This window comes from Balaenoptera acutorostrata, chromosome 1 (genome assembly GCF_949987535.1).
Source record: "Balaenoptera acutorostrata chromosome 1, mBalAcu1.1, whole genome shotgun sequence".
In the NCBI taxonomy this organism is placed as follows: Eukaryota; Metazoa; Chordata; class Mammalia; order Artiodactyla; family Balaenopteridae; genus Balaenoptera; species Balaenoptera acutorostrata.
The window spans coordinates 20,963,972-20,990,723 of NC_080064.1; the positions used below are offsets into that span (position 1 = coordinate 20,963,972).

The window sequence follows — 26,752 nt, forward strand, 5'->3', positions numbered from 1 at the left end:
CCATTTGGAAAAATCCTGAGCCTCATGGAGCAATTTTAACCAGCTCCGCATTTCCTCCTTCTGTGGCTCGGTGCCCTCATCCTTTCTGTTCAGCCAGGACTTAGCCTACTTAGCCCTAGCCACAAGCAGTGGTGACAGAAGAAGGGCTAACTGTTAATAGCCAGGCACCAGATTGGGCACTTATTATCTCATTTTTCCTCAAACCACCCAGTGAGATGGACACTATCATCCCCATTTTGCAGATGAAGAAATAGGCTTGGAGAGGTGAGGGAGTCCTCTGGACAGAAATTTCTCAAACCCCATTATTCCAGGCAGACTCACACTGGCCTGATCACGCTCTTTGATTTCCTGAGTCTTTGCCCATTATTCCCCCGCCTGATATTCTCCTCCCCCCCATACACTCTACCTTTATCTGAATCTTCCCCATTGGTTAAAGCTCAGCTCAAATTCTGCCTGCCCATGAGATTTCACTGTCCCCTTGAACTTCATCAACCACAGTTTCTTTCCTCTGAACTGCATGGCCCTTTCTCTTACCTCCATGATGATCCTTACCACATTCCACCTTGTATTATGGTATTTGGGTGCATCTCTGTGTCCTACTCAGCCTGTAAGCACATGGATCGCGGTGACTACATCCTGTGCATTTCCATACCCCCAATAAAGTCTTGTATGTAGGACCCAGGGTTCCTCCTGACTAAGGCCAGGAAGAAGCCCTTCTAACAAGATGAAGACCCTTAGCAGCAACTTTTTAAGCTTGTTTTAGTCTTCATAGCTCCATATGGGAGTTCATTATCATAGCAGAAGAGTACCCTTGAATGCCTTGGATCTTTCAACAGCCTGGAGGGGGGATTTTCCAGATTTTTCATTTGTCATCTTTATTCATGCAGTAAGTCTTTATTGCTGAGAGACCCTAGCAAATCACTTCCCTACACTGAACCTCCATGTCTGTCTCCAGCAGATAGAAAGTACCTCCCTAGCTGTTTTGGGAGGGTCAAGTGAGACAATAGATGAAGTGCTTGTGTACATGTAAGATATTCCTTAAAGGATTAAAACAAAGCAATCCAGGTGTTCACAGGCTGAGTAGGACACAGACAGGTACCCAGATACCACAGTACAAGGTAGAATATGGTAAGGGTCACAAAGGGTATAGGATACCAAATCGGCAGCAAAATGGGAGTTTCTCACACATGGAATAGGTTTGGCAGGAGGGACTCTGGTGCTAAGGTTCTGCAGCCTGTTAGAGTGGCAGGAGCACAGAGCATCAGTGAGGCACAGCAAGGCCTTGGTTCTGCTCCAAAAGGGTTTTCCCCTTCTGTGCCAGGAGCATCCTCCGTGTCCTCCTGGGATCATACGGTCAGCGTACTGAGCACTTCACACATACAGGGTGCCCCAAGTGCCAGAAAGGAAAAGCCACAGTCTCTGTCCTCTAGGAGTTTATGGTTTGTCTGAAGACACACACAGGGTATGAGAAGTGCTGCCAAGGAATATAATCACTTACCTGGTGTCAGAACTGGTTCCAGGAGCCTGAGGGCTCCACTGAGCCTTCAGGGGTTCATTTTTCTAACAGAAAATGTGGACTATGGACACTAGTGCCTATTCTAGAGGCAGGATGAAGTAAGTGGCTTAAGAAAGCTGAACCTGCTTCTCATAATGTTCACAGGAGGGTCATTTGCTGGGCGAGTCAGCCTGGTCTCCATATGAGAGGCAGTTCTGGATCCAAAGTTTGAAAGATAACTTTAGGGAGTTGGGAGGATGGCACCCTTAGCGTGACCTGGGAAACCAAAGAAATGACCCACTGGATATGCCCCAGGCAGGAATAGAACCTTCCTTGCATCAGAGAATAGGCAGTAATAACTTGTAAAATTGCTGTTTCTGTTTGAGAGCCTGCTAATATGCTGGAGGGGTTTTGCATATATTATCTCTAATCCTTAAAACCACTCTTCAAGGTAGGCACAACTCCCGCTTTACAGATGAAGAAGTGAGGTTAGGAGAGGATTTGCCCAAAGCCACAAAGCTAGGTGGTGGGGGAACCAGAAGGCACACCCACATTTGTCTTGTTCCCTTCCAAGTGCAAACCTGAGAAGAATTTCAAGAAATATAGAAACTCCCACCCAAAACAAACCAAGATGGATCCAGAACTGCCACTGCCCTGCCTATACAACATGGGCACCACCCATTGCACACCTACTCCCAGATCTTTCCAAATCTGCTACAGACTTCCCACTGTTCCACTTAACTTGGCCTGTCCTGTGCCCCACCCCTACCTCCTCCATCCCAATTCCACCCACGCCTAAAAATGATCTCCCCACCCCAATCCCCACTTTTCTCTAGCAGAAGGCCCGAGACATGTATGCAGAGGATCGGAAGAGGCAGCAGCTGGAGAGGGACCAGGCTGCAGTGACAGAACAGCTGCTGCAAGAGGGGCTCCAGGCCAGTGGGGACGCCCAGCTCCGACGGACACGCTTGCACAAACTCTCAGCCAGACGAGAAGAGCGGGTCCAAGGCTTCCTGCAGGCCTTAGAACTCAAGCGGGCTGACTGGCTGGCACGTCTGGGCACTGCATCAGCCTGAGTGAGGCTGGCCTCCTGCCACTTTGCCCTGCCCTCTGCCTCTAGGGCCCCACTCCCCTTTCTTTTCTTGGTGAAAGGTACCTCCCTCCTGATGATGAATTGTGTTTCCTTTGCTTGGCAAGGGAGCCCCAGAGGCCAGGTTTGCTGGCCATAGATATCTTTGGGCTGCCTGGGACAGTGCCCCTGGTGAGGGTTGAGGGTGAGAGTCTCTCACAAGTACACTAAACCCAAACTCTGATCCAGGTCAAACTCTGATCACGAATAGGTTCGGAGAGCAGAGGGCCCCAGCCCTTCCATCTTTGCCACCTCTACCTGTACTCCTAGGTGCACTTTCTTTTTCCACCAGCACATCCTTCAACACAAAGAATTTCGGGGAAGACGTCTCCCCAGAACCTTAGCCCTTTACCCATCCATCTTAGTCTTCACAAAAGATGTGGACCCACCTTGGATCTGCTGGTAAATAGCTAATAGGCAGCCAGCGTTATTTAGGCAAGGAAGGGGAGGGAGAGACAGAAAGAAAATTTGCCCATCTGCTGCTCCTCCCCCTTGGCTCTCCACCTGGGATTTGCTATTGAATCTCTACCCCCTCCCACCACACAGTGCTGACTGCTCACTGAAAGCAGCGCCCCCAATGGTGCACGGAAGCCAGGCGGGTGATTACAATCCAATTACCTATTGTTGACTCAGCCCACACAAGCTTTTCTCCTCCTCTTGCAGGGCATGGGGCCAGGCACCACTCCCCAGTGAGACCGGTCCCCTCCATGGCTACAGGGTAACAGAAGACCTATAGGCCCTGGTGAATCTAATCCAGCACAGGCCACCTTCCCTGGATCACATCAGGACCAAGAGCACAGAAACAAGCACTTCTCCCAACTGACTGCCTCCTGCCCTCAGCATCTCGGACTCTGCTTCCCACCTCTACAGCCTTTGAGGCTTTTCTCAGCTTTTGACCTGGCCCCCTAAGTAGACCGTGAGACGATTTATTCCCAGCATGGCAGAGTCTCAGTTTGTGAGGGCCAAGGTTGCCCAGCAGGGAGAAGAGGGCCAAGTCAAGGTCTGTGTCCTTTTCCTTACCTCTCCCTGCCAGGCCTCGCTGCAGAGCTGCTGAGAGGATTAGTGCCTTTGAAGAGCTGTCTGAGCAGCTCTGTGCTTCAGGTGCCCCAGAGCAGCAAGCACCAGCGGGTAATACCAACCAAAGGCTACTCTGTTTAGTCTTCCCGTTTTACTTTCTGCACACTGTTTCCCAGCACCTCCCTCTAGGGGAGAGGTAGGATCTTGCAAGCAGTGCTAAGAGCATATTCTTTAAAACCTCTAACTTCCCTATACTCCAGTCTCCTCCCCTTTCTGTGCCTGGATACCTGGCACAAGAGACCCTTTGGCCATCATCCCTGCTCCCAGAATCAAGCATAAATGCCCGGCACTGCGATTGAGAAGCCAATCAATGCACCCTTTGGCAAGTCCCCCACTCACACACCTGGCACTCCCCACTACCAATCCCTGGCACAGGGTTCCCAGAGAGCAGGTGCTGTACATTTTCCAGCTTTACAATGGGGCTGTTGACAGCCTTAATTAGGGAGGCATGAATTATACGGCTATAATGCAGAGCCCTGCAATTAAGGCGGGAATGAGGGGCTGGAAGCAGCAAATGGAATCTGCCCTGTGAGCATGGTTGTTGAGTCCTGCCTCCTTTCTGGGTCTGACTTTCCCTAACTATGATTGGGGTACAGCAGAGGTGATTAATGGGGCTGATATCTTTGGCCTGAGGTCCTGTATTCTGGGAAAGGTACACGGTGGGGAGGGGTGAGGAGTGGCTGCCTCAGGAGGCAGTGTAAGGGGTGGAAAGAGGAGGCCGAGGGATCGCTGCTGCTCAGGAACAAGAGCTGCAAATAGTTGATATGAACTCTCAGTGATTGCTTTCTACCGGTGTGATTTGTACAAACCAGCTCAACCCTTGCCCCAAGAAACTCGGTGAGACCTATTTAAATGTCCTCCCACCTGTGAGCCAGCCCCCCCCCCAGTTGAGGATATTTATCGTGTTGAGTTCTCTAGGGTGTCAAATAGAATTTTAAAAATTCTTTTAGATGTAAAACTTGTTTGCGAACAGTGCTACAGAAGATCATGTTTTGCTGCAGCAATTGTCTACCTCCCTCAGGTGCACTTGGCTACCTCCAGGATCCCTAGCTTTGGGGGCGGGGGGGGGGGAGTGGAGCCACTTGAAGAGCCCTTTTTCCATTGCAACACCTGTACCTATACTTGTTTCCTAATGCCCGGACGCTTTCCTCCACCCTCCTTTTCCCTCGCGCAAGTGAAAGGAAGCCAGCCAGCCTGCCAGTGAGGAAGGAGGGATTTCGCCAGCTGCGTCTGCAGCGCCCAGGGTTGGTGGCTGCATCGGGTGGGGGCAGCTGAGCTTCATGTCTCCGAAGCGGGTAAAGCTTAGAGGGAGGGGAGTGCTAGTAGGCCTTCTTGGCGCCACTCTCTGTCATTCGGTGACGGGGTTCTGAGGTCCAGGAATACAAGGACCTAAGAGAGCCAGCCACCCGACAGGCTTTGGGGGGGCTTCGTTGGTGTTTGGGGAGGCGGCTGAGCAACGGGTGCTGAAAGGACAGCTCCTACCTGCCCCACTGCACCCGAAAGGCACCTCTGCGTGTAAAGTCTACCCCTGGAACCCCTACCCCACCTCGAGCGGACCGCCTTCCAGGTGAGGTGCCCGAGAGGCGTCCTCCGAGTGGCAGCCTGGAAGGATGCACGTCCGGCTGCACCGAGCTGGCTTCCCCGCTCTTTCCCCACTTCAGCGTCAGCCTTGGCCCTGGGAACTGCAGCCTGTGCCTCCAAGCCGCGCGCTTCCTCCCGCCTCCGGCGGAGAAGGGCAGTGCGGCCAGGCCTAGCAAACCCTTCTTCTGGGGCCCCCAGCGGGAACAGGAAGGAAAGCGGCTGAGATGCGCCCTAAGTGTCGCATGGCTTGGAGAAGTGGGTAGCTCAGTTGCATAAGGTGGAAGGAACTTGGTAGTTTGCAAAAGCCAGCTCTTGGCGGGAGCCGAAACCCAAAACCCGCCGAGTCGCACCACCCTCCCTCATTTATTGCCCTCGACGCGCGCCTCCCCCACTGCGCCCCCACCCCCTAGGCGCGCCGCCGTCTCCCGCGCCCTCCCCCCCATACCCCCCTCCTCACTCCCTCCAGAGGAGGTGAGTTTAAACCCCGCCCACGTGACCCCAGCTGGGCCAATGAGCGGCGGCGGGAGGTGAAATCCGGTTCTAACCGGTCCGGGGCTCCCAGCGCTATAAAAACTTTATAAACCCCCCGGAACCCGAGCAGTGTGAAGAAGAGGTGAGAGCGACCCCTGGACTGGCCAAAGCCGCGCGCCACTGCATCCCAGTGTCCAGCGCCTACGTCCCGCCGCCGTCGCCACCATGCCCAAGAGAAAGGTACGTGGCGCGAGGGCCCCAGGCGCTGGGCCGCCGCCGCCGCCACCACCACCGCCACCACCACCACCACCACCAATGCAGCAGCCGCCGCCGCTTCCCCGGCTTTGGGAAGCGCGAATCAGCGGCGAGCTGGAGCAGGCTCAGCCCCCCGGCGCGGTAGCTCGAGGCGGTGTCAGGCGGCCCCGGGCTAACCCTGCGCGGCTTGGCTGCCCGCGGGCGCCAGAGGCCATATTGGAGGAGCGGCGGCCGCGGCGGGAGGAGCCATGTTGGCGGCTGTTTATCCCGCTCCCCTTGGGCTCGACGTGCCCGCCCCGCGCCCCCTCCCCCCATCGCTAGCCCCCCCCCCTCCTTTCCCCGCGGGCGGGCAATTCAAACCCGAAAGGGCGGGAAGGCGGCATTCGGGGTTGGCGGGCGGGGGAACGCGCTGCCGCCAAAAAACCGCCGCCGTGAGGGGGCGGGGCCCTCTTCCCTGGGGGCGGGACTTAGCAGTGTGGCCCCACCTCCACCGCGCGCCGCCCACGGCCCCCGCGCACGAGACTCGCCCCGGTGCGCGCCGCTGCCGCCCACGAGTTCCCCCGGCTGCGTGCACCTCCCGTCTCCCGCCCTCGACGGCTGCCATGGCAACGGCGCTCGGGCCCCGCCTCCGGAGGGGTTTGTTTGCTCCTTGTGCAGCTGTTGCTTCTGCCTGGCGCGGCGGCGCGGGCTGCACTTCGCGCGCCTCGCTCCAGCTTTGCGCGCGCTTCGCGGGGCCCCGCCGTCCCTGCGCGCTATGAGCCAGACCGGGTGTGAAGCTGACACTTCAGAGCGTTCCTAGACCTTTCTGAGCACTTCGGGGATTTGCATAGGAGCTGGGGATGCCACAAACTGAGGATTTGTATGTCCTAGGAAAGTTGTGTACAAGATTCCCTTCGATTTTTTTTTCCCCCCTTTAGGACTTTGTTAAGTTTACTGAATCATTAACTGCTTCAGAAGCTGCAACTTTCTTAGCCTTTGCTTGTTTTTTATAGGCTGAAGGGGATGCTAAAGGAGATAAAACCAAGGTGAAGGATGAAGTAAGTCTTATTCTCACTGCTTTTGGAGTCTCACAAAGCCTTGGGCTCCTTTAGTGGTAATTAGCCATACTCATAGTCCTGAATTTGCCTCAGTAAGCTCTTTTTACTTCCTATAGTCTGGAAGAGTTTAGCTCCAAAACTTTTTTGTTTTTAAGTGGTTCAACTGTCCTATTTGTAACTTTCTTTATTTTTTTTTTAAATAGCCACAGAGAAGATCTGCCAGGTTATCTGCTGTAAGTGTGTGTGCTTTTAAATTTTCATATTATTCCCTGAAACTAAAAAGCATTGAAAAACGATTCCCTTTGCTTCCCATGAATTATGGTCAGTGGCTGGTATTGAATGACTTACTCTGCTATGGACTCTAGCCCATTTGGAATTTGCTGGTTCTGAAATTGTGATGGCTGTAGCCAAAGTGGGACACTTCCAAGTGTTACTTGAGTGGGTTTCTGAAGATATGAAGTTCTAATGGAAAGCCCGCCACAAACTTTACAAAGTAGGAGAAACTTCTATGCCAGTGGTGCTGTGGTTTGGTTGTGGGTTGTTTTCTTTGGTCCATTGTACTAATGTTCTCTGCTTCCCTTTTCTCCCCCAAATAAAAGAAACCTGCTCCTCCAAAGCCAGAGCCCAAGCCTAAAAAGGCCCCTGCAAAGGTGAGTAGGACAGTGAGACAAACATGCGTCTAGGATTTACATAAAAGCCTGAACAGTTTCCCATGTTGCTGACAGGGAGACCTGCTATATAACAACTTCATCTGTTGACACAAAGTTGAGATTTGACAAAGTTAATAGGACTGGTCTTTAACCAAGAACTCTGTCTTCAATTTACAGTAAACTGTACACTTGGGTATTAAACAAGTGCAAGTGTTTAAGCTGTCTTATTCTATTATTTACACTCAGATAAAGAATTCCGTGTATTGAAGACCACAATTTGGCCTTGTTTTTGTGAATGGGGGAGGGTATATAGTTTATGTGTGTATCTTATATTTGATAAACAATCCTACTTGTGCAGAGCTTTGTAGACTTGTATCCCGATGATATGAAATGAGGAGAAACAGCTTTTTTCCCCCCATCTCCCCATTTTAGAAGGGAGAGAAGGTACCCAAAGGGAAAAAGGGGAAAGCTGATGCTGGCAAGGATGGGAATAACCCTGCAGAAAACGGAGATGCCAAAACAGACCAGGTACAACTATTTTCACTTTATGTTAAGTCTGCCCATTCAATCAGTTAATGATCCCAAAAGCTTTTATGGCCTTTTTCTTGCATCTGTATCACTCCAAGTGTGCCTTTTAGTCTGGAGTTTGTGGGGTTTTTTTTTCTGTGAGTTTAATCTGGATTCTTGAAGTCTCTGCTGTCCAATAAAGAGAGCTGTGGTATGAGCCTTGTCCTGTCCTTAGGTGTTGCACTCATGCTACACCATGGTTTTCAAGTTGGGAATAACCTCAGATCTTGTAATACTGGTGTGCCCCCTTCCCCAATTTTACAGTAAAGTCCAGAGGGGAAGTGACTTAGCAAAGTTACCTGCCAAGTCATTTTCAAAAGAAGTACTGAGTCTCAGTGTCAAAGTACCTAAAACCTGAACTTTGGCCTGGGAGCAAAGAAATGGTATAAATGAAATATGAATGAAGATAGTTTCCACGTCTACATATTGTATTCATCTGTCTGTTTTTCTTCTAGGCACAGAAAGCTGAAGGTGCTGGAGATGCCAAGTGAAGTGTGCATTTTTGATAACTGTGTACTTCTGGTGACTGTACAGTTTGAAATACTATTTTTTATCAAGTTTTATAAAAATGCAGAATTTTGTTTTACTTTTTTTTTTTTAAGCTATGTTGTTAGCATACAGAACACTTCATTGTTGTTTTTTGGGGGAAGAGCACATGTCACTAATAGATTGTCTCTGAAGCTGGATTGATGTGGGAAAAAAACACCTTTTCCCTTCTGGTTTTGAGAGACTTCCTCTTGGTTCCCAGGAAGGAGGGGTTCCTTGATGTTGACACACAGTAGCCACCTTGGCACAAACGCCTTGTGGTGTGGAAAAACTAAAACTAGTTTTTATGTCCTCTTCTCCCTCTCCACCTTCAGCATAGACTTGACTCCCTTAAACCCAGAGACCTGTTGGAACCTGACCCCCCAAAATTGGTTACCAGTATGTCAGGCAATCTGGACTTTGCATTGTCACCAATGAGATGGCATCCCTCAAAAGAGCAGCGGTTCCTTTTTTAGATTGTGGATCTTCAGATTGATACTTTTGCCATTTTCATTTCCATTTCCTGAAAGTCAGGGTCGGCTTGTGAAAAGTTGTTAAACAACATACTAAATGTGAAATGTCAGCCCTCACTCTAAACTTTCCCTGTTCAGAGCATCACATGAAGACTTCATTGGGTTTTATAGTGGCTTTCTGATTTTGGTAGTCCATTGCAAAAGGGAGTTTGAAAGTTGTTGTATACTGTTAACGATTGTCTGCCCATGTCCTGCCTGAAATACCATGATTGTTTATGAAAAGTATCTTTAATAAAGCTGGATACAGTTTGACTTGGAATGCTGCCTCTAATCTTTTCCCAGGAGTGGGGGAGCCTGGTTTCTCCAAGTCTCTTGGGACAGGGTGCATTCTGGTGTGAGGTGTAGAGGTTCCGTGCACGGTCTTTATGGTCCATCTGTAGAACACAGTGCTATTGGGAAAGATCCCAGGAGTAGACTGGTGGTGAGAGGCTGGGAGCAGAGAAGTGGTTTCTGTACTTGGTTGTGTAGCACTACCTGAAGTGTATTTTTAAATGCGGGTATTTGGTAGATCTGAGGTTTTGGCCTGGCAGCTGATAGTAAAAGAGCCTTTCCACTTCATTCACATTTAAAATCTCTGTAAAATTAGCAAGTTAATAGATATGGCTATATAGTCCTTGTGCGAGAAGAAAATGCCTCTGTGTCTACACAGTTGGCCATAAGATGTGTAAGGCAGATGGCATCCTGCTGTTGAGCAGACCTGCAAGTCTTCTGTGAATTGATTAAATTCTTGTCCTTGCTGGTAAACTGCTCTAGCTCCAAAAGCAAAGATGTTAATGGGGACTTTGCTGATTGCCTTATTCTGGAGACGCTGCAGAGAACCCCTTTCCTCTAGGGAAATAGCAAGAAGTTATCTGTTAGGAAATAAAACTTGTAATAAATTGATGCTTGCAATTTGAATTTGCTTTCATGGGTCACCTCTATTGTTTGAGAGGTATAAAGTAAATTGGAGGCTATTTTAAAAAAAAATCTTACGTTGCTTTGTTTATGCCTTTAGTCAAAACGGTAGAGCTTTCATATCAGTTAAGCTCTTCATTGATAAGTTTTCTGTGTATTATCTCTGATCTTCAGTTTTGAGACAAAACTTTGAGTTTTGTGTAATGCAGTTGTGTAATGTTGTGTAATGCAGTTGTGTAAAGTGTTTAACACCCTTTTTACCGATGAGGAAATGGCTCAGATGAAGAGACTTGTTCAAGGTTATGTGTACATCTAAAGAGAAGCGGTTATGAGTACATCTAATGAGTAGCAAAGTGCTGGTTCAAACCCCCAACTTTAGTCAAGAATAATTTCTGAGTTCGACTTTTAAGGGGCACCTTTTAGATAAAGTAAAGTTTGCCCACTTAGGCAATTTCCAGGCATTTGCTTCCATTATTGCTGAAATAGTTCTAGGATGTAGGTTGTTAATTTTTATTCAGGGATGGTGTCATCTTCCAGAGTGGAGCCTGATCCAGCTGTTAGGAGTAGGGGTATGGCAACTTGTTACTTGCACAGAAGTTGCAGGATTTGAGGAAAGCCACAGTTGGGGTTATCTCATCAGTATTTGTTAAGAGTTCAGGTTGTCAAGACGTGTTGAGCCATGGACCATGCTAGAAGTTTGGCCAGATGCTCTCCTTTAATCTTTGGGTCAATCCTGTGTAGGTATTACCCCCATTTGATAGCTAAGAAACAGACTCAGATATGAAGTGACTGACTTGGGTTATACTCAGTAGTAACCATTTTTTTGTGTTACCTAGAAATTAGGATGAGGAGAGTGAACTTGAACTTTTTTTTCCTTCCCAGAAAATATTTGCTGATTTGACTGGCTGTGGACCATGAGAGTGCCTGGGCTTAAAAATCAAGAAACCAAATGTGAAAACCTGGTGAGGACATTTAAGACAGCCATAATAGCTTGATCAGTGGCAGTCCTGACCTGAACTAAAAATAATCAGAGATAATATAAAAATGGATTCCCTTCCCCTTAGTCCTGTCTCCAAGCCCATTTGGGAAGAGTCGCCAGTAACCTGCATTAGGCTGCTTTGGCTCTTTAAATTTAAAAAAAGTCAAATGGCTAAAACAGGAGGATTTATCTTCCTAAGAGAAGTCCTGAGGTAGAGTGGTTCTAAGGACCCGGGTGGTTCTTTCCAACTTTGCTGCTCTGCTGCCCTCAGAACATTGTCCACCCACCTCAGCCTCCAAGTCGGCTGCTCCAGACCTCAGCTTGACACCAGTCTCCAGAAGCAGAAGATTGTTTCTTTTTTTCTCCTTAAGAAGAGTGAATTATACAGGACTTCCCTGGTGATCCCTGGCCGGGGAACTGAGATCCCGCGTGCTGCTTGGCGTGGCCAAAAAAAGAATAATGAATTATTTCCCAGAAGTGCCTTAGTAGCTTGTGTCTAATTGGGCAGCAGTAGGTCACCTGCCCAGTCTTAAACCAATCATGGCAAGAGGGATGGAACCACAGAATCTGTTTAGGATTCAGCCAGGATTATTGAAATTAAATAGGGGAGGGATAGATGATGACAGAAGAAGGGTTGAGTGGACAATTACTGCTACACAGATCCTGTGATGTCTCCAAGCCTCACCTTGCACGGCTTGACACTGCAGTATTTGACACTGCTGAGCACAAGCCCCCCCGCCCCACCTTTATTTTAAGTTGAGAAATAATTCACACACCATGAAATTCACCATTTTAAAGCCTGTAGTTCAGTGGTTTTTAGAATACAAGGTTGTGCAACAATTACCAATAATTCCAGAATATTCTTAGCACTCCAAAAAGAAACCTCATACCTATTAGCAGTCATTCCCCATTCCCCCTCCCCCCAGCCCTAGGCAACCACTAATCCACATTGTCTATTTTTTAATTTTTTTTTTTTTTTTTGGCTGTGTTGGGTATTCGTTGCTGCGCACGGGCTTTCTCTAGTTGCGGTGAGCGGGGGCTACTCTTCACTGCCGTGCGCAGGCTTCTCATTTCTTGTTGCGGAGCACGGGCTCTAGAGTGCATGCTCAGCAGTTGTGGCACACGGACTTAGTTGTGGCATGTGGGATCTTCTCAGACCAGGGCTTGAACCCGTGTCCCTTGCCTTGGCAGGCAGATTCTTAACCACTGTGCCACGAGGGAAGCCCTCCACGTTGTCTTTAGATTGGCCTATTCTAGACATTACATCTAAATGAAATCTTAGGGTAGGTAGTCTTGCAACTGGCTGATTTTACTTAGCATGTTTCCAGGGTTCATCCGTGTTGTAGCATGTACTTCATTTTATTGCCAAATGCCCCTTATATGGATGATATACCATATTTTATCCATTGATGAGTTGGACGTTCAGGTTGTTTACACTTTTTGGCTATTATGAATACTGCTATGAGTATTGTGTACAAATTTCTGTGTGGACATGTTTCCACTTCTTTGGGGTATATACATAGTGGAATTGCCAGGTCATATGGTATCTCTTACGTTTAACTTTTTGAGGAACCAAGTTTTCCAAAGCAGCCGTGCCATTTTACATTCCTACCAGCGATGTATGAGGGTTCCAATTTCCCCACATCCTCGTCAATACATACTTTCCTGTTTTATTATAGGCATCCTGGTGGGTATGAAGTGATATTTCATTGTGGTATTGATTTGCATTTCCCTAATGACTAGGATGTTGAGCATCTTTTCAGGTGCTTATTGGCCATTTGTTTTTGGGTTTTTTTTTGTTTTTTTTTTTGCCGCATGGCATGTGGGATCCTAGTTCCCTGACCAGGGATCGAACCTGCAGTGGAAGCATGGAGTCCTAACCACCAGACCGCCAGGGAATTCCTTTTTTTTTTTTTTTTTTTTGAGAAATGTTTATTGAAATCCTTTGCCCATTTAAAAAAAAATTATTTATTTATTTGGTTGCGTCGAGTCTTAGTTGCAACATGCAGGATCTTTAGTTGCAGCATGTGGGATCTAGTTCCCTGACCAGGGGTTGAACCTGGGCCCCCTGCATTGGGAGCATGGAATCTTAGCCTATTTAATTTTCGGTTGCTTGTCCTTTGGTGTCATATCTAAATCCACCATTGCCTAGTCCAAGGTCATAAAGATTTACACTTACGTCTTCTAAGAGTTTTAAGTAATTTTAGCTCTTAAATTTAGGTTTTTGAACCATTTTGAGTTAATTTTTGTATGTGGTGTGAGGTCCAAGCATTCCCTCCTTTTAAAAACTGTTCTAGACCTCTTTCTGGGCCTTCTATTTTCTAAGACACCGTTTGTCCTGGTCTTTGCCTTATGACCACTCAGACCCCTTTGAGACCCCCTTTTCTACAGTTTCTCATAGTGATGTCATCCAGTGGCTCACATGTTCATCTTCCACCCACATCTCTCTCTCTTTTTTTTAATAAATTTATTTTTAATTTTTATTTTTGGTTGCATTGGGTCTTGCGCGGGCTTCAGTAGTTGTGGCACACAGGTTTGGTAGTTGTGACACGCGAGCTCTAGAGCGTGGTCTCAGTAGTTGTGGCACTTGGGCTCAGTAGTTGTGGCTCGCGGGCTTAGTTGCTCCGCAGCATGTGGGATCTTCCCGGACCAGGGCTCGAACCCGCGTCCCCTGCATTGGCAGGTGGACTCTTAACCACTCGCCACCAGGGAAGCCCCCACATCTGTCTTGAGTTTAGTATTTCCACTGACTTCCTGTGCAGTCCCACCTAGACATACCACAGGACCCCAAATTCAGCGTGACCAAAATGGAACTCATCTTGTTCTTCACAAACTGACCTCCCCTGCTGGTCCCACATCTGGTAAAACCATCCCTCAAGCAATCATCCTGAAAGTTAGCCCAGCTACCCACCTCCCTCCCCATCATCACTCATTTCCAGTGAGTGCCTAAATCATGGTGAACTTTGGGAAAAATTTTTTTCATTTTTTTTGTCATGGAAAATTTTAAATATGTGCAAAAGTAGAATAATGTAACAAACCCCCATGTACCTATCACATAGCTTCAGTAATTATCAACTCGTGGCCAGTCTTGTTTTATTTAATACCACTGTCTGCTTATTCCTCTTACCATAACCTGACATCATATTTCATCCATAAATACCTCAGTATATATCTTTAAAGGATATGGACTTTTAAAAATACAATACCATTAGCATATCAAAAACATTAATTCCTTAATATGAAATACTCAAGTTCTCAAATTTCTAAGTGTCTTTTTTTTTAAATAAATTTATTTATTTAATTTATTTTTGGCTGTGTTGGGTCTTTGTTGCAGCAGGCGGGCTTCTCATTGCAGTGGCTTCTCTCATTGTGGAGCACGGGCTCTAGGTGCATGGGCTTCAGTAGTTGTGGCACACGGGCTCAGTAGTTGTGGCACACGGGATCAGTAGTTGTGGCTCACGAGCTCCAGAGCACAGGCTCAGTAGTTGTGGCACACGGGCTTAGTTGCTCCGTGGCATGTGGGATCTTCCCGGACCAGGGATCGAACCCGTATCCCTTGCGTTGGCAGGCGGATTCTCAACCACTGTGCGACCAGGGAAGCCCCTTTTTTTTTTTTTATAAGTAATTTTTTTGTTTGAGAATCCAAACAGGGTCTCATATTGCAATTGGTTTTAAACTTACTTAGTATACTTCTTCTCTGTGTGGCTTGCTTCTAACTGGATACACATTTATATTATTAACCTGTTTTATTTTTCCATTCTTTAAGAATTTTTTAGTTTAATTTTTTTTTTTTTCCTGCACTGTGTGGCTTACAGGATCTTAGTTTCTTGACCAGGGATTGAACCCATGCCCCCTACAGTGGAAGCATGGAGTCCTAACCACTGGACTGCCAGGGAATTCCCTAGTTTAATTTTGCTTATGTAAAGTAATTACATAGTTCCAGGTCTAATCTACAAAACAAGATGTATTCAGAGAAGTCTAGTTTCTGTTCCTGTATCATTCTCTGCCTTATGCCCTCCCTTCTCATTGATGGGCCTTTTTGTTGGATTTAATCTTTCCTTTAAAAAAAAAAAATTTAACAGATAAATAATGTTATATTCCCCCTTACATTTCCCTAAAAGATTCACCTTTCCTCTCAGATAACCTGTGCCACACCTTTACCTCATCTCCCCTCTGCAACACCCCATCTCCGTCCTCATCGGTGACTTCCCCTCAAGCTTCGTAGTCATGGAAGATGCAGTCAAGAGGAGCCCCCTCATCTTCCCACCTCCTCCCCTACCACCTGCATCCCCTCCTCTTACGGGGGTAGACCTCTAAGTCCAAGCCTTCAACTTGTCATCCAGATCCATCCCTCTCAGCTCCTCTAAGACTAAACCCATGCAGGTGTCCCCTTTCTCTCTTGCCTTATCCATTTCTCTACTGGATCATTCCTGTGGACAAACACCAAGCCTCAAAAGCATCTTCCCTTGGCCCTCTTGAGCCACCACCCCATTTTTCTGCTCCCCTTTACAGCAAAACTACTCAAGGAAGTTGTCTGTTTTCTCCATCACCACTTCCTCTCCCCGCAGTCTTTCCTCAACCCACTCCAGTAAGGAGGCTTTTGCCTCTCCCCCACCTGTTAAACAGGCCAGAGTGGTGTTCATCTTGCCAGAGTCAAAAATTCTCCCTCATCTCCTTTTTCCTCTCAACCAACCTCTTTTCTTAGGTGTCCACAACCAGTGTTCTGATTTTAAGTACCATCTACGTGACAGTGACTCAAATTCTTATCTCCAGACAGAACCTCTCCCCTCAGATCCAGACTTAGACCACTTAATAGACTTCACCAATCTAACAAAAATTTATTAATTTTCCTAACAAAGAATCTTTCCCTCAAGCTTTCCCCATCTAAGTAAGTGGCACCATCATCCACCAAAACAATTTCTATCTCCCAGTCCATTAGTCCATTCATGATCGATCCATTGATAAATTCTATTGGCTCAATTTTTTAAATCTGTTTTGGACCCAACCAGTTTGCATCATCCTACCTACAGTGGACGCAGACTCTATGAGGTTTCTCAGCTGCCTCTTCAGCTCTCATTTGGATCCCATGTGCACCAAGCCAGCCCTCCACTTGCAGACTTGGATGAAAGACCACTCCTGGGCCATGAGATCTGGCTTCCTAAAAGGCAGCCAAGTGGCTGGTTGATTTGGTCCAGAACTGTGGAGTCATTAGCTCCCCAGAGGCAGAAGTTGAAAGATAGCAAACAGGCGATGAAAGGCGAGGGAACTGGGCTGGTAAACACCTCTGTCTGCCTCCAAGTTTCCTCCTTTCAGCTCTTCCAGGAAAGGCTCTTGTGCCAAGCAGATACACCCTCTGAATGGCCTGCTGTGTCTCTGCAGCTTGTTGGGAAGCAGTAGCCAGTGTGTAACGCATCCCATTTCATGGCTCTGCATCTTTCCTTTTCCTCACCCACGTCACCCTGGGCTTGCATGTCCCAAGTAAAGGATCAGCACTTTAATCCTTTCCTCAGCCTTTTCTTTCTCAAGGAAGGTTAATGCCAGGGTAAGACACAACCCCAGTCCAAGCCACTATTAACACTCTCTGGGGCAGTGCCTCAGAATACCTGTGAACTTGTGAGCAGTGCAGGTCTGGAGTCCTACCCCAGACCCACAGACTCAGATTGCTGGAGAAGGGGCTCAGGACTCTGTGATTTTAAAATCTCTTCAGGTGATTCTCGTGTCCACTAAAATTTGAGGAAGAAAGTTTCTAAAGGAGAAAAACTTGTTGCTGTCTTCCCCCTGCTTACTCCCTGCTTGGGTGGTGGCCTATGACAATGTGAATCTTGGAGTGGCAGCAACTAATTTGTGACCATAAAGCCAAATGTTGCCAATACACAGGGGATGACAGCAGAAAGCCTGGGACAGCACTGAGCTGGTGAGCTCATTTTAGAGCTACTAAACTCCAGATACTTCTGTGAGATAATGAGACACCTTTATTTTTGTCGGGTAATCTGTTACTTGTAGCTGAAAACAGCCCTGATTCCATATATTGTTTCATTTTATCCTCACATTAATGAGAAGTGGGAATTAATTTCTCGACGTTATAGGTGAAGAAACTGGGTCTCGGAGAAGTTGAGGCCTTACGAGGTCACACGTGCTATAGTGGCACAGCCAGGAGTCCAGCACAGGCCTATCTGGCTCCAGAGCCCCTGTATCCCAAACCATGGCGCTGTCCTGCAAACTGGCTCAGACAACATTTAATCTGCAGCGTGAATGAACGAGTTGAGCTTGGAAATGTGAATGTAAACTATCAGCCTGGACTGAGCTCTAGGCGGGAAGGCTGAAGCATTATTGACTGACCACAGCAGAAACGTCCTCTTCATTTTCCCACAAAAATGCAGGGAGTAGAGAACGTTTTTCTCAGTTATTCAAAAACTTTATCTTCTTCAGGGCCACAGGTAGAACTGAACAGGAGGGACGGATCTTAAATCACCTTCTGAGAAGTCTGGGTCAAACACTTGAAAGAATCAGAAAGAACCCCAAGGATCACCTTCCACTCTTGATGATGCATACAGGAAATAGCAACAACTCTGCATCCTTACTGAGGCCTCTATAAGCCTGATACTCTTCTAAATTCTTTATTTGAATTATTTAATTCTTACAACCTAGCAACATCATTGTTCCCATTTTACGGATGGGAGGATTGAGGCACAGGAGAGTTAAGTAACTTGCCCAAAATTGCATAATTGGCAAGTGACTAAATCTGACTTGAACTTGGGTGGTATGAGCCAGAAGGCTGCATTAGAAACCTCCACACTATTCTGAGTCCCCAGGAGCTCTCCCTGGGCCACACTGATGGCAGAGTGAAGACCAGAATCTATACCTGCCTTCACTGGTCTAGTCCGCATGATATGCCCCAGCCCTTAAAGCTGCCAACTCCCACCCCACCACCCACCATTTTTCTACCACTGAACCTCTGAATGTATCCAGCTTCCCTGCTGGTGCCACCACCCAACACGGGGTCTCCAGTAACTCTGTCTCCTGCTGCTGCTATCAGACAAAACTGGCCCTTGGGACCCGATCTCTTACCCACTATGTTTAACAGAAAAAAACTTTACCCCCTCTCACTTCCTTTACCAGGGCTGGAGGTTTAGCTGAGCAAAGACTGGTTTCTGGAATGTTTTTATTCTTACTAAGATCACTTTGTGCTAAATGTACGACATACATTATCTCAAACCCTCACAACAGTATTTTACAAAAAAGAACACTGAAGCCCAGAGCAGTTAGTAAGTTGTCCAAACTCCTGACCTCTGTGCTGGGAGAAGGCAGTGTCCGCGGTGCCACAGGTGGGCACTGCTCCCATGCTCCTGGCATAGCCCCAGTTGAGCCCAGCAGGCACCATGCCAAAGCAAGGGCCCCATTTCCACTCCCAGCACAGGGGCCCAGCCAGATCCCTCTCAGTCCCTGGGCCCAAAAGGAACCTTTTTGGCTACTCTGACCTTTGGCTGCTCTGGAGCTGGGGGAAATGGTGGGGCCCCGAAAGAGCCTGCGTGGCAGGGGACCAGCCAGAGGCTGGATGCTTCCCCAGAGAGTTTTAGCAGTTGAGGACACCGTGGTCACTGCTGGGCAGTGGAGTCAGCAATGACTTTTGTTTCTTATTCTTACCTGCCTGCCCGTATGTTCTAAATTTTCCACACAGCCCGTGTATTCCTTGAATGGGCTGGGAGGGAGGTGTGAGGGGAGTGTTTTCTTTGCCTTCTAAACATAAATGTATTGCCTGCTCACTATAGAAATATTCTTTGAAACAATTCAAGTATTAGAAACATAGAGGAACCGTGAAAATCCCCGTCACCTCCCCAAACCCACTGTCCTCCCAGAGGCAGCCACCACCATGTTGGTGTGGAGCCCTTGAGCCCCAAGAAAGGCACGGGGGGAAAGAGGTGGGCCCGAATGTGTCCAGTCTCCAGTCTCCTCCTTCTCCAGCCCTTGGTTCTACCCTTGCCGTCTCTTTTCTCTGACCCAGGTGAGAAGCTCAACCCCTTTCTGGATTCTACCCTGAAACTCATGCACCCAGAACGTTGGTCGGTCAGCCAAGTAGACTTCACAAAGGGTTCGGGGGTTCCTTGAAGGGTTCACATTGTACCCCATGCGGCAACCAATTTTAAGCATCATCTCTGTGATGGGTTCAAAGTCCTTTCAGCCACCCCTGCCGATAAGAAATACCCCCTGCCTGGTCCTTTGCCCCATACATCCCACCATCTTGCCCCTCGCCCGTCCTTCCCTGACTCGGGAAATTCAAATTCTCCTCCTTCCCTTACCCAAGCAGTTCAGCTCCCCAGCTCCTCGTGGAGCCAACACAAAGGCCTTCCATTGTCCTGGGCCCACCCTCCTCAGCAGGCATCTGTGGTTGTACGTTTCATTTTTTCCTGCTGCTCTCATGGATTGGGATTGGAGCTCTCATTAGGAGGCTTCTGCTTACATCTGGGTTACATATTTAACATATATCAATAGTTTGGAGGTGGGGTTTTGTTTTGTTTGCACAAGTGAAATCATGTTGTATCCAGTGGTCAGCGACTGGCTGGTTTCACTCAACCTAAAGCACAGACATCTTCCAGATCACCAGTAATAATGGCTGCACTTCTTAAGAACTTAGCTTGTGCTGGGCACTTTAGATCTTTGCTGTCCCAACCTGATAGCCACTAGCCACATGTGGCTACTCAGCTCTTGAACTGTGGCTGGTGCTACTGAGGAACTAAGTTTAAATTTTTATTTAATTTTAATTAAATTTAAAAATATTTGTCTGCTAAATACAACTTTATTTTTTGGTAGGACTATGTTTTACTTTATTACATTGCTTAAGATATTGTTGTATAGCTAAAATGTGCTATAGGTGTAAAATACCAGATTTCGAAGACTTAGTAGGAGAAAAAGAATGGAAAATATCTCAATAATTTTTATATTGATTTCATGTTACAATGATATTTTCGATATACAGTATTATGTTCAAATATATATTATTAAAATTAATTCTACCTGTTTCTTTTTACTTTTTTAACATGGCTACTAGAAATCTTAAAATTATATATGTGGGTTGTATTATATTTCAGTTGGACAGTGCTGCTTTATATACATTACCTCATTATTCCACAGATTTGTTCAACAAATATTTATTGAATAGCTTCTTTGTGCCAGCACTAGGCTAGGCACTGAGGATATAGCAATGAATAAAACAGACCAAAATCCTGCCCTTACAGGGCTTCCATTCTAGATTGCAAATTATTTACAATAACTATACCAGGTAGATACTATTGTTAGCCCATTTTATAGATGAGGAAACTGAGGCACAGAAAAGTTAAATAATTTCCCCAAAGTCACAAAGCTAATGAATGGTTGAGCTGGGATTTGAATTCAAGCATTCTGAGTCCATTGAGGTTAATTTTGAAACTGCTGTGCAACCATGGATATCCGGTATTATACAGTATTAATGTATTATAATTTATCCAACCAGGCCTCTACTGTCCTGTATACAGGACCGAAACAATAAATGTTATGAGAACAAGTAAACTGTGGGTGAGGGCAAATATAAGATGTTGAAAAGAGACAAGCTTCAGGTCTGAGATCATAAGCAAGGCCAGAGATGAGACAATGAGGGACATGTTCAGAAAAATGCTCAATATCACTCATTATCAGAGAAATGCAAATCAAAACTACAATGAGGTATCACCTCCCACTGGTCAGAATGGACATCATTAAAAATCTACAAATAACAAATCCTGGAGAGGGTGCGAAGAAAAGGGAACCCTCGTACACTGTTGGTGGGAATGTAAGTTGGTGCTGCCACTTTGGAAAACAGTATGGAGGTTCCTCAAAATAATGAAAATAGAGTTGCCAGAGTTGCTGGATTGATCCAGCAATCCCACTCTTGGACATATATCCAGACAAAACTATAATTCAAAGAGATACATGCACCCCTATGTTCATAGCAGCACTATTCACAATAGCCAAGAAACCATGGCTGGTTTCAACCATGGAAACAACCTAAATGTCCATCGACAGATGAATGGATAAAGATGTGAGATATATATATAATAACAGTAACAGTGTTTTCTATGTGCCTCATTTAATCCCACAGTAACCCTATAAGGTAAGTACTATTATCATCCCATTTTGCGGAAGTGAAAATTGAGGTATAGGAGGAGGCAGCAGAGCTGACTTGAACCCAAGCACTCTTAGATCTATGCTTCTAACCATTGTGCTCTATTGCATCTCTCCTGTTAGTACAATATGACCAACCCCAGGGCACCCAGAAGAGAGCTTTGGCTAAGAGAAGCAGCCTTGATCGCCCAGACTCTCTGTCTGCCTGCTCAGCCTTTGGGGTGCAGTGAGGAGAGTGGGCTTGAGTCGGCAGACCCAGATTTAATTCCCTGATCATGACTATGGGCACTTTGCCTCTGTGAGCCTCAGTTTCCCGTCTTTAAAATATGGGGTACACGACCAAACACAAGGTGGTAAAGGAGAGGTCTGTAAAAGTACCCAGCACAAAAAATCCTAGACGACTTCCTGGGGGAGCTGAAGGGAGGAAAAGAGGTTCCTGAGTGGAAAAGGAGGGCAGGCTCGGCTGGGGGGAGGCTGCATGAAGGCAGGGAGCGAGGTGAGGCGTGGAGCCAGGACAGCCTGGTCTCAGGGGCCTGGAACCCAGGCTAGGGTGTGCAGTGGTGGGATGGCAGGGCTGGCTGAGGGCTCTGCAGTGGCAGGAGTGAGCCTGAGATGCATGCCATACTCCGTCCCTCACCCTGGGCCCCCTCACAGGTCCCTAGCCATCCTCCAAGATCCTGGTCACTGATCAGTGTATCTAAAGCCCAAGTCCCCTGCCTCTGGCTGTGGCCCCACTCTTCAGCCATTCAGCCAGGCTCAGAACCTTAGAGATCTTTGAATCACTCCCCTCCTCCTGGCCATGTCTCCCTCAGCTTTCAAAGTCCATCTCCAGGGCATCCTTCTCCAGGAAGCCTTCCCTGATGCCCTCACCAGCATAGTTCATAGCTTATCTCACCAAGCCTGGAGTTACAGGCATTCACATTCACCTGAGTCTGCAGAGCCCAGGGGCAGGCCCAGGCCCAGCACCAAACAAAGGCTCAGGGCTCATTTCACTCAACTAGAGCCCAGCAGGCACTGAGACCTGTCACTTCCTCTCTCAGGACTTCTGCCCCTTGCCTGTGCTCCAGCTGTACCCTCTCCCTCCCAAGTCACTGCCATACCTCCTCCGTGGTCTCTCCTTCAAACTCTTCTCCATCCCACCATCTCGGCGAGATGACACCTACTTTCATTTGGTTCCTTCAACAATTATTGGTACAGTAAATGACTATAGGTAACAATACTGTATTATATATTTGAAAGTTGCCAAGAGGGTAGATGGTAAAAGTCCTCATCGCAGGGAAAAAAATCGTTGTAACTGTGTGCTGATGGATGTTAACAAAACTTATTGTGGTAATGATTTGCCAATATATACAAATATTGAATCAAATAAAACTAATACAAGGTTATATGTTGATTATATCTCAATAAAAATAAATCATTTAAAAAAATTTATCAAGCCCCCTTCTGCAGGCTAGGCTTGGTCCCAGGTGCTAGGGATACAATAGCAAATAAAACAGCCAGGTTCCATCCCTCACAGAGCTCATATTCTATGGGGGAGTCTGACGTTAAATCCAGAAGCCCCTCAATGGCCATACAACTGCAAACTGATGTAAGAGGCCTGCAGAAAAAGAATATGGTTTAAGACTCAGACTGTGGGTGGGGGAGGGATAAACTGAAAGATTGGGATGGACATATACACACTACTATATATAAAATAGATAACTAATAAGGACCTACTGTACGGCACAGGGAACTCTACTCAGTACTCTGTAATGACCTATATGGGAAAAGAATCTAAGAAAGAGTGGAGATATGTATATGTTTAACTGACTCACTTTGCTGTACACCTGAAACTAACACAACATTGTAAATTAACTATACTCCAATAAAAATTATTTTAAAAATAGAATAGAAAAGCATGATTAATACAAAAAAAAAAGAATCAGACTGTGGCCTCCTGAGGCCAGTATGGGAGTGTGGAGGGGCCAGGTGAGGGGCTGAGGCTGGGGAGAAGACACGTCAGGCAGAGGAAACTGCTGGAGGGGCCAGAGTGGAGTGTGATGGATGGAAGACAGGCTGGAGGGTGAGGGGTCATGTGATACAGGTCCTGTGTGTAGGTGAAGACCTGCTCTCACCTGCTGGTCATTCCCTTACTCCCAGACCTTCTGTGGCTCCCTTTGGCCGCACATTCCACGGCCCTTAGTTGGCCTCTGAGGTCTACACTAGAGGGAGAAAGGTCATTCTCATCTCCTCTCCCCTCTTCACCCACCCATGTCCACACACAAACATTTATCAAATGTCTCTGGTAACCAGACAGCTGGGCATATATACACAATACGCATATCTGGGTTTATATACAGCAGGCAACAAAATGGACATGGTGCCTGCCCTTTGCAGGTTACAGTCTGTCTACGTTCTACATGGTTCCTGCCAGCTCTACAGCCATCACCTTTCCAATCCAGCCAGCATTCACCTTGATCTCCAGTAGCTTCCTCACTGTCTCCGACTCCATGAATGTTCCTCACGTGTCTTCTCTACACTGAAGCAAGGTGCATATTTTATTATTTTTTTAAAGTAGACGCAAGATATGTCTTAATTTTCTTTTTAATATTTATTTATTTATTTTATTATTTATTTTGGCTGCGATGGGTCTTAGTTGCGGCATGGATGCGGGATCTAGTTCCCTGACCAGTGTTTGAACCTGGGCCCCCTGCAGTGGGAGCACGGAGTCTTACCCACTGAAATGCCAGGGAAGTCCCTCTACACTGAGGCAAGGTGCATATTTTAAAGATACAGCTCTGCATTTCTTAAGTCTGAGTCGTCTTGCCATTGTTCTTGTCCTGGCCTCATGTTTGTTTCCTCTGTAGCTCTCACAGTCTGTAATTATTAATCTGTTTACTGGTTTAGGTAAAAATTGAAGCTCTGAAAATTATGGCAAATTGAACATATGCATCTAATTTCAGTCCCTCCCCAAACTCCACTAAAACTACAGAAAGAGGACTTCCCTGGTGGCACAGTGGTTAAGAATCCGCCTCCCAATGCAGGGGACACGGGTTCGAGCCCTGGTCCGGGAAGATCCCACATGCTGCAGAGCAACTAAGCCCGTGCGCCACAACTACTGAGCCCATGTGCCACAACTACTGAAGCCCACGCACCTAGAGCTTGTGCTCCGCAACAAGAGAAGCCACCACAATGAGAAGCCTGTGCACCACAACGAAGAGTAGCCCCCGCTCGCCGCAATTAGAGAAAGCCTGCGGGCAGCAACGAAGACTCAACACAGCCAAAAGTAAATAAATAAAAATAAATAAAAAATTTTAAAAAAAGCACAAACCCACTGAAACGAGGAGAATGAGGGAAGCTGGAAAACAGATGGTTGGGTGGTAACTACACAGCAAACCCAAGGAAACTACTGCCTAACCTGGACGTGGGAAAGGAGAGCCAACCCAATTTAGATCACAAACTCCCCCAAAAGGCTCAGGTACCTGTTTAAACGGGGGTGGGAGTATTAAATAAGGAGAAGAGGTTGGAAGATGTTCCAGGATCGGAATTGTTAGGTCCCTACGTCCCTTCCCCAGTCCTGGCAGGACACTGGAGGTTTAATCTCTAAAGAGAATTAAACAATCACTGGGATGGGAAACTGCAGGCACAGTGGAGGTCGGAGGTATCTTTCCCAAATCAGGCGATGAAGTGACCATATACACTGTGATGGCTGAGACACCCCCCAACCTGTTTCCTCCCAGAAAGCTGGCACCCATGGCTTTGCTCTCTGGGCAAGAGGATCAGAAAAATTTCTCTCAAAGCTAATCTGACCAGGCTGAGAGGAAGGACATATGGTCACATCTTCAGAGAGATAAGAAAACATAGTGCATCCAGGATGCAAGAACAGGATGTTATTTTATTCTTTTAAAAATAAATTTATTTATTGATTTATTTTTGGCTGCATTGGGTCTTTGTTGCTGCGCGCGGGCTTCTCATTGTGGTGGCTTCTCTTGTTGCAGAGCACGGGCTCTAGGCGCGGGCTTCAGTAGTTGTGGCTCACTGGCTTCAGTAGTTGTGGCTCGCTGGCTTCAGTAGTTGTGGCTCACTGGCTTCACTAGTTGTGGCACACGGGCTTAGTTGCTCCGTGGCATGTGGGATCTTCCCGGACCAGGGATCGAACCCGTGTCCCCTGCATTGGCAGGCGGATTCTTAACCACTGCACCATCAGGGAAGCCCCAGGATGTTATTTTAAAAAGAAACTAACAAGGGACTTCCCTGGTGGTCCAGAGGTTAAGACTCCGAGCTCCAAATGCAGGGGGCCCGGGTTCAATCCCTGGTCAGGGAACTGGATCCCGCATGCCACAACTAAGAGCCTGCATGCCACAGCTAAAAATCCCACACGCCACAAGGAAGATCCCGCGTGCCGCAACTAAGACCCAGCACAGCTAAAAAAATTAAAAAAGAAAGAAAAAAAAAAAGAAACAAACATCAACAACAAAAAGCCCTTGCAATTAAAAATTCAATGGAAGGGCTGGAAGATAAATTTGAGGAAATCTTCCAGAAAGTAAAACAAAGAGAAAAAGAGATAGAAAAGCAGAAAGAAAAAATGAAAAGAAAAGAAAAGAAAAGAAAACTAGAGTACTGGTCTGGGACACTCAACATCTGAATAATGGATATTACAGAAAGAGAAAGCAGAACAGAGAGGAGTCATCAATTAAAAATGGAACTGAAGGACATACGGTTCCATGTTGAAAGGCATCTCCAAGTGCTCAGTGCCATGGGTAGCAATAGACCTGTCCCAGAGGTACCAACGTGAGATGTCAGAACCATGGTGGTCAGGGAGGTGTGGAGGGGGACACAAAGAGAAGACCCTGTAGCTTCCAAAGTAGAAAAGGGACTATACACAAAGCACCAGGAATCAGGATGCTTTGGACTTCTCAATAGTAACACTAAAAGAAAATAATCTCCAAAGAGAGTTGTTTATTTTGTCTTTTTTTAATTTAGGCTGTGCTGGCTCTTCATTGCAGCACGTGGGATCCTTCATTGTGACATGCGTGCAGGATCTAGTTCCCTGACCAGGGATCAAACCCAGGCCACCTGCATTGGGAGCATGGAGTCTTACCCACTGGACCACCAGGGAAGTCCCTCCAATGAGAGTTTTTAATAATAATGATGGCAAAACACCTATAGAACTTCTTACGTGCCAGGCACCGTTCTAAGAGTTTTCATATATCCTGTACCGAACCACATTATTAAGGGGAAGGTAGAAAGAAGGTATTTGCAGACTTGCAAGGTCTCAAAAATGTCACCTCACACACCCTCTTTCCCAAGAAAATGTTGGAGTAGGTGCTCCACCAAAAGGAGAGAGTAAAGAAAGCAGCAGTCCCAGGGAAATCCAACACAGGAGCGAGGTGACAGATGCTCATGAAGACCCCAGGATCAGAGGCGGGCTCACCTAGAAGCCTTA

The 26,752-nt window shown here is 46.9% G+C and overlaps 1 protein-coding gene across 8 annotated transcripts in view; it reads left to right on the plus strand.

Annotated features, from left to right (window-relative positions):
- Positions 1-9,572, plus strand: part of DHDDS (dehydrodolichyl diphosphate synthase subunit) — a 33,234-nt gene extending 23,662 nt beyond the window's left edge. Inside the window, exons 9-14 of one of the 8 annotated variants that reach the window (XM_057547463.1) lie at positions 2,332-5,993; positions 7,001-7,045; positions 7,249-7,538; positions 7,645-7,695; positions 8,128-8,223; positions 8,718-9,572. In XM_057547463.1, coding sequence (XP_057403446.1) covers positions 2,332-2,571 — 240 coding nt within the window. In that variant the 3' untranslated portion in view covers positions 2,572-5,993; positions 7,001-7,045; positions 7,249-7,538; ... (1 more) ...; positions 8,128-8,223; positions 8,718-9,572. Of the gene's footprint in view, positions 1-2,331; positions 5,994-7,000; positions 7,046-7,248; positions 7,696-8,127; positions 8,224-8,717 lie in introns of those variants that run through there. The other 7 variants (XM_057547456.1, XM_057547451.1, XM_057547461.1 and 4 more) reach the window with 7 other exon arrangements.
- Positions 9,573-26,752: the final 17,180 nt, after the last annotated feature.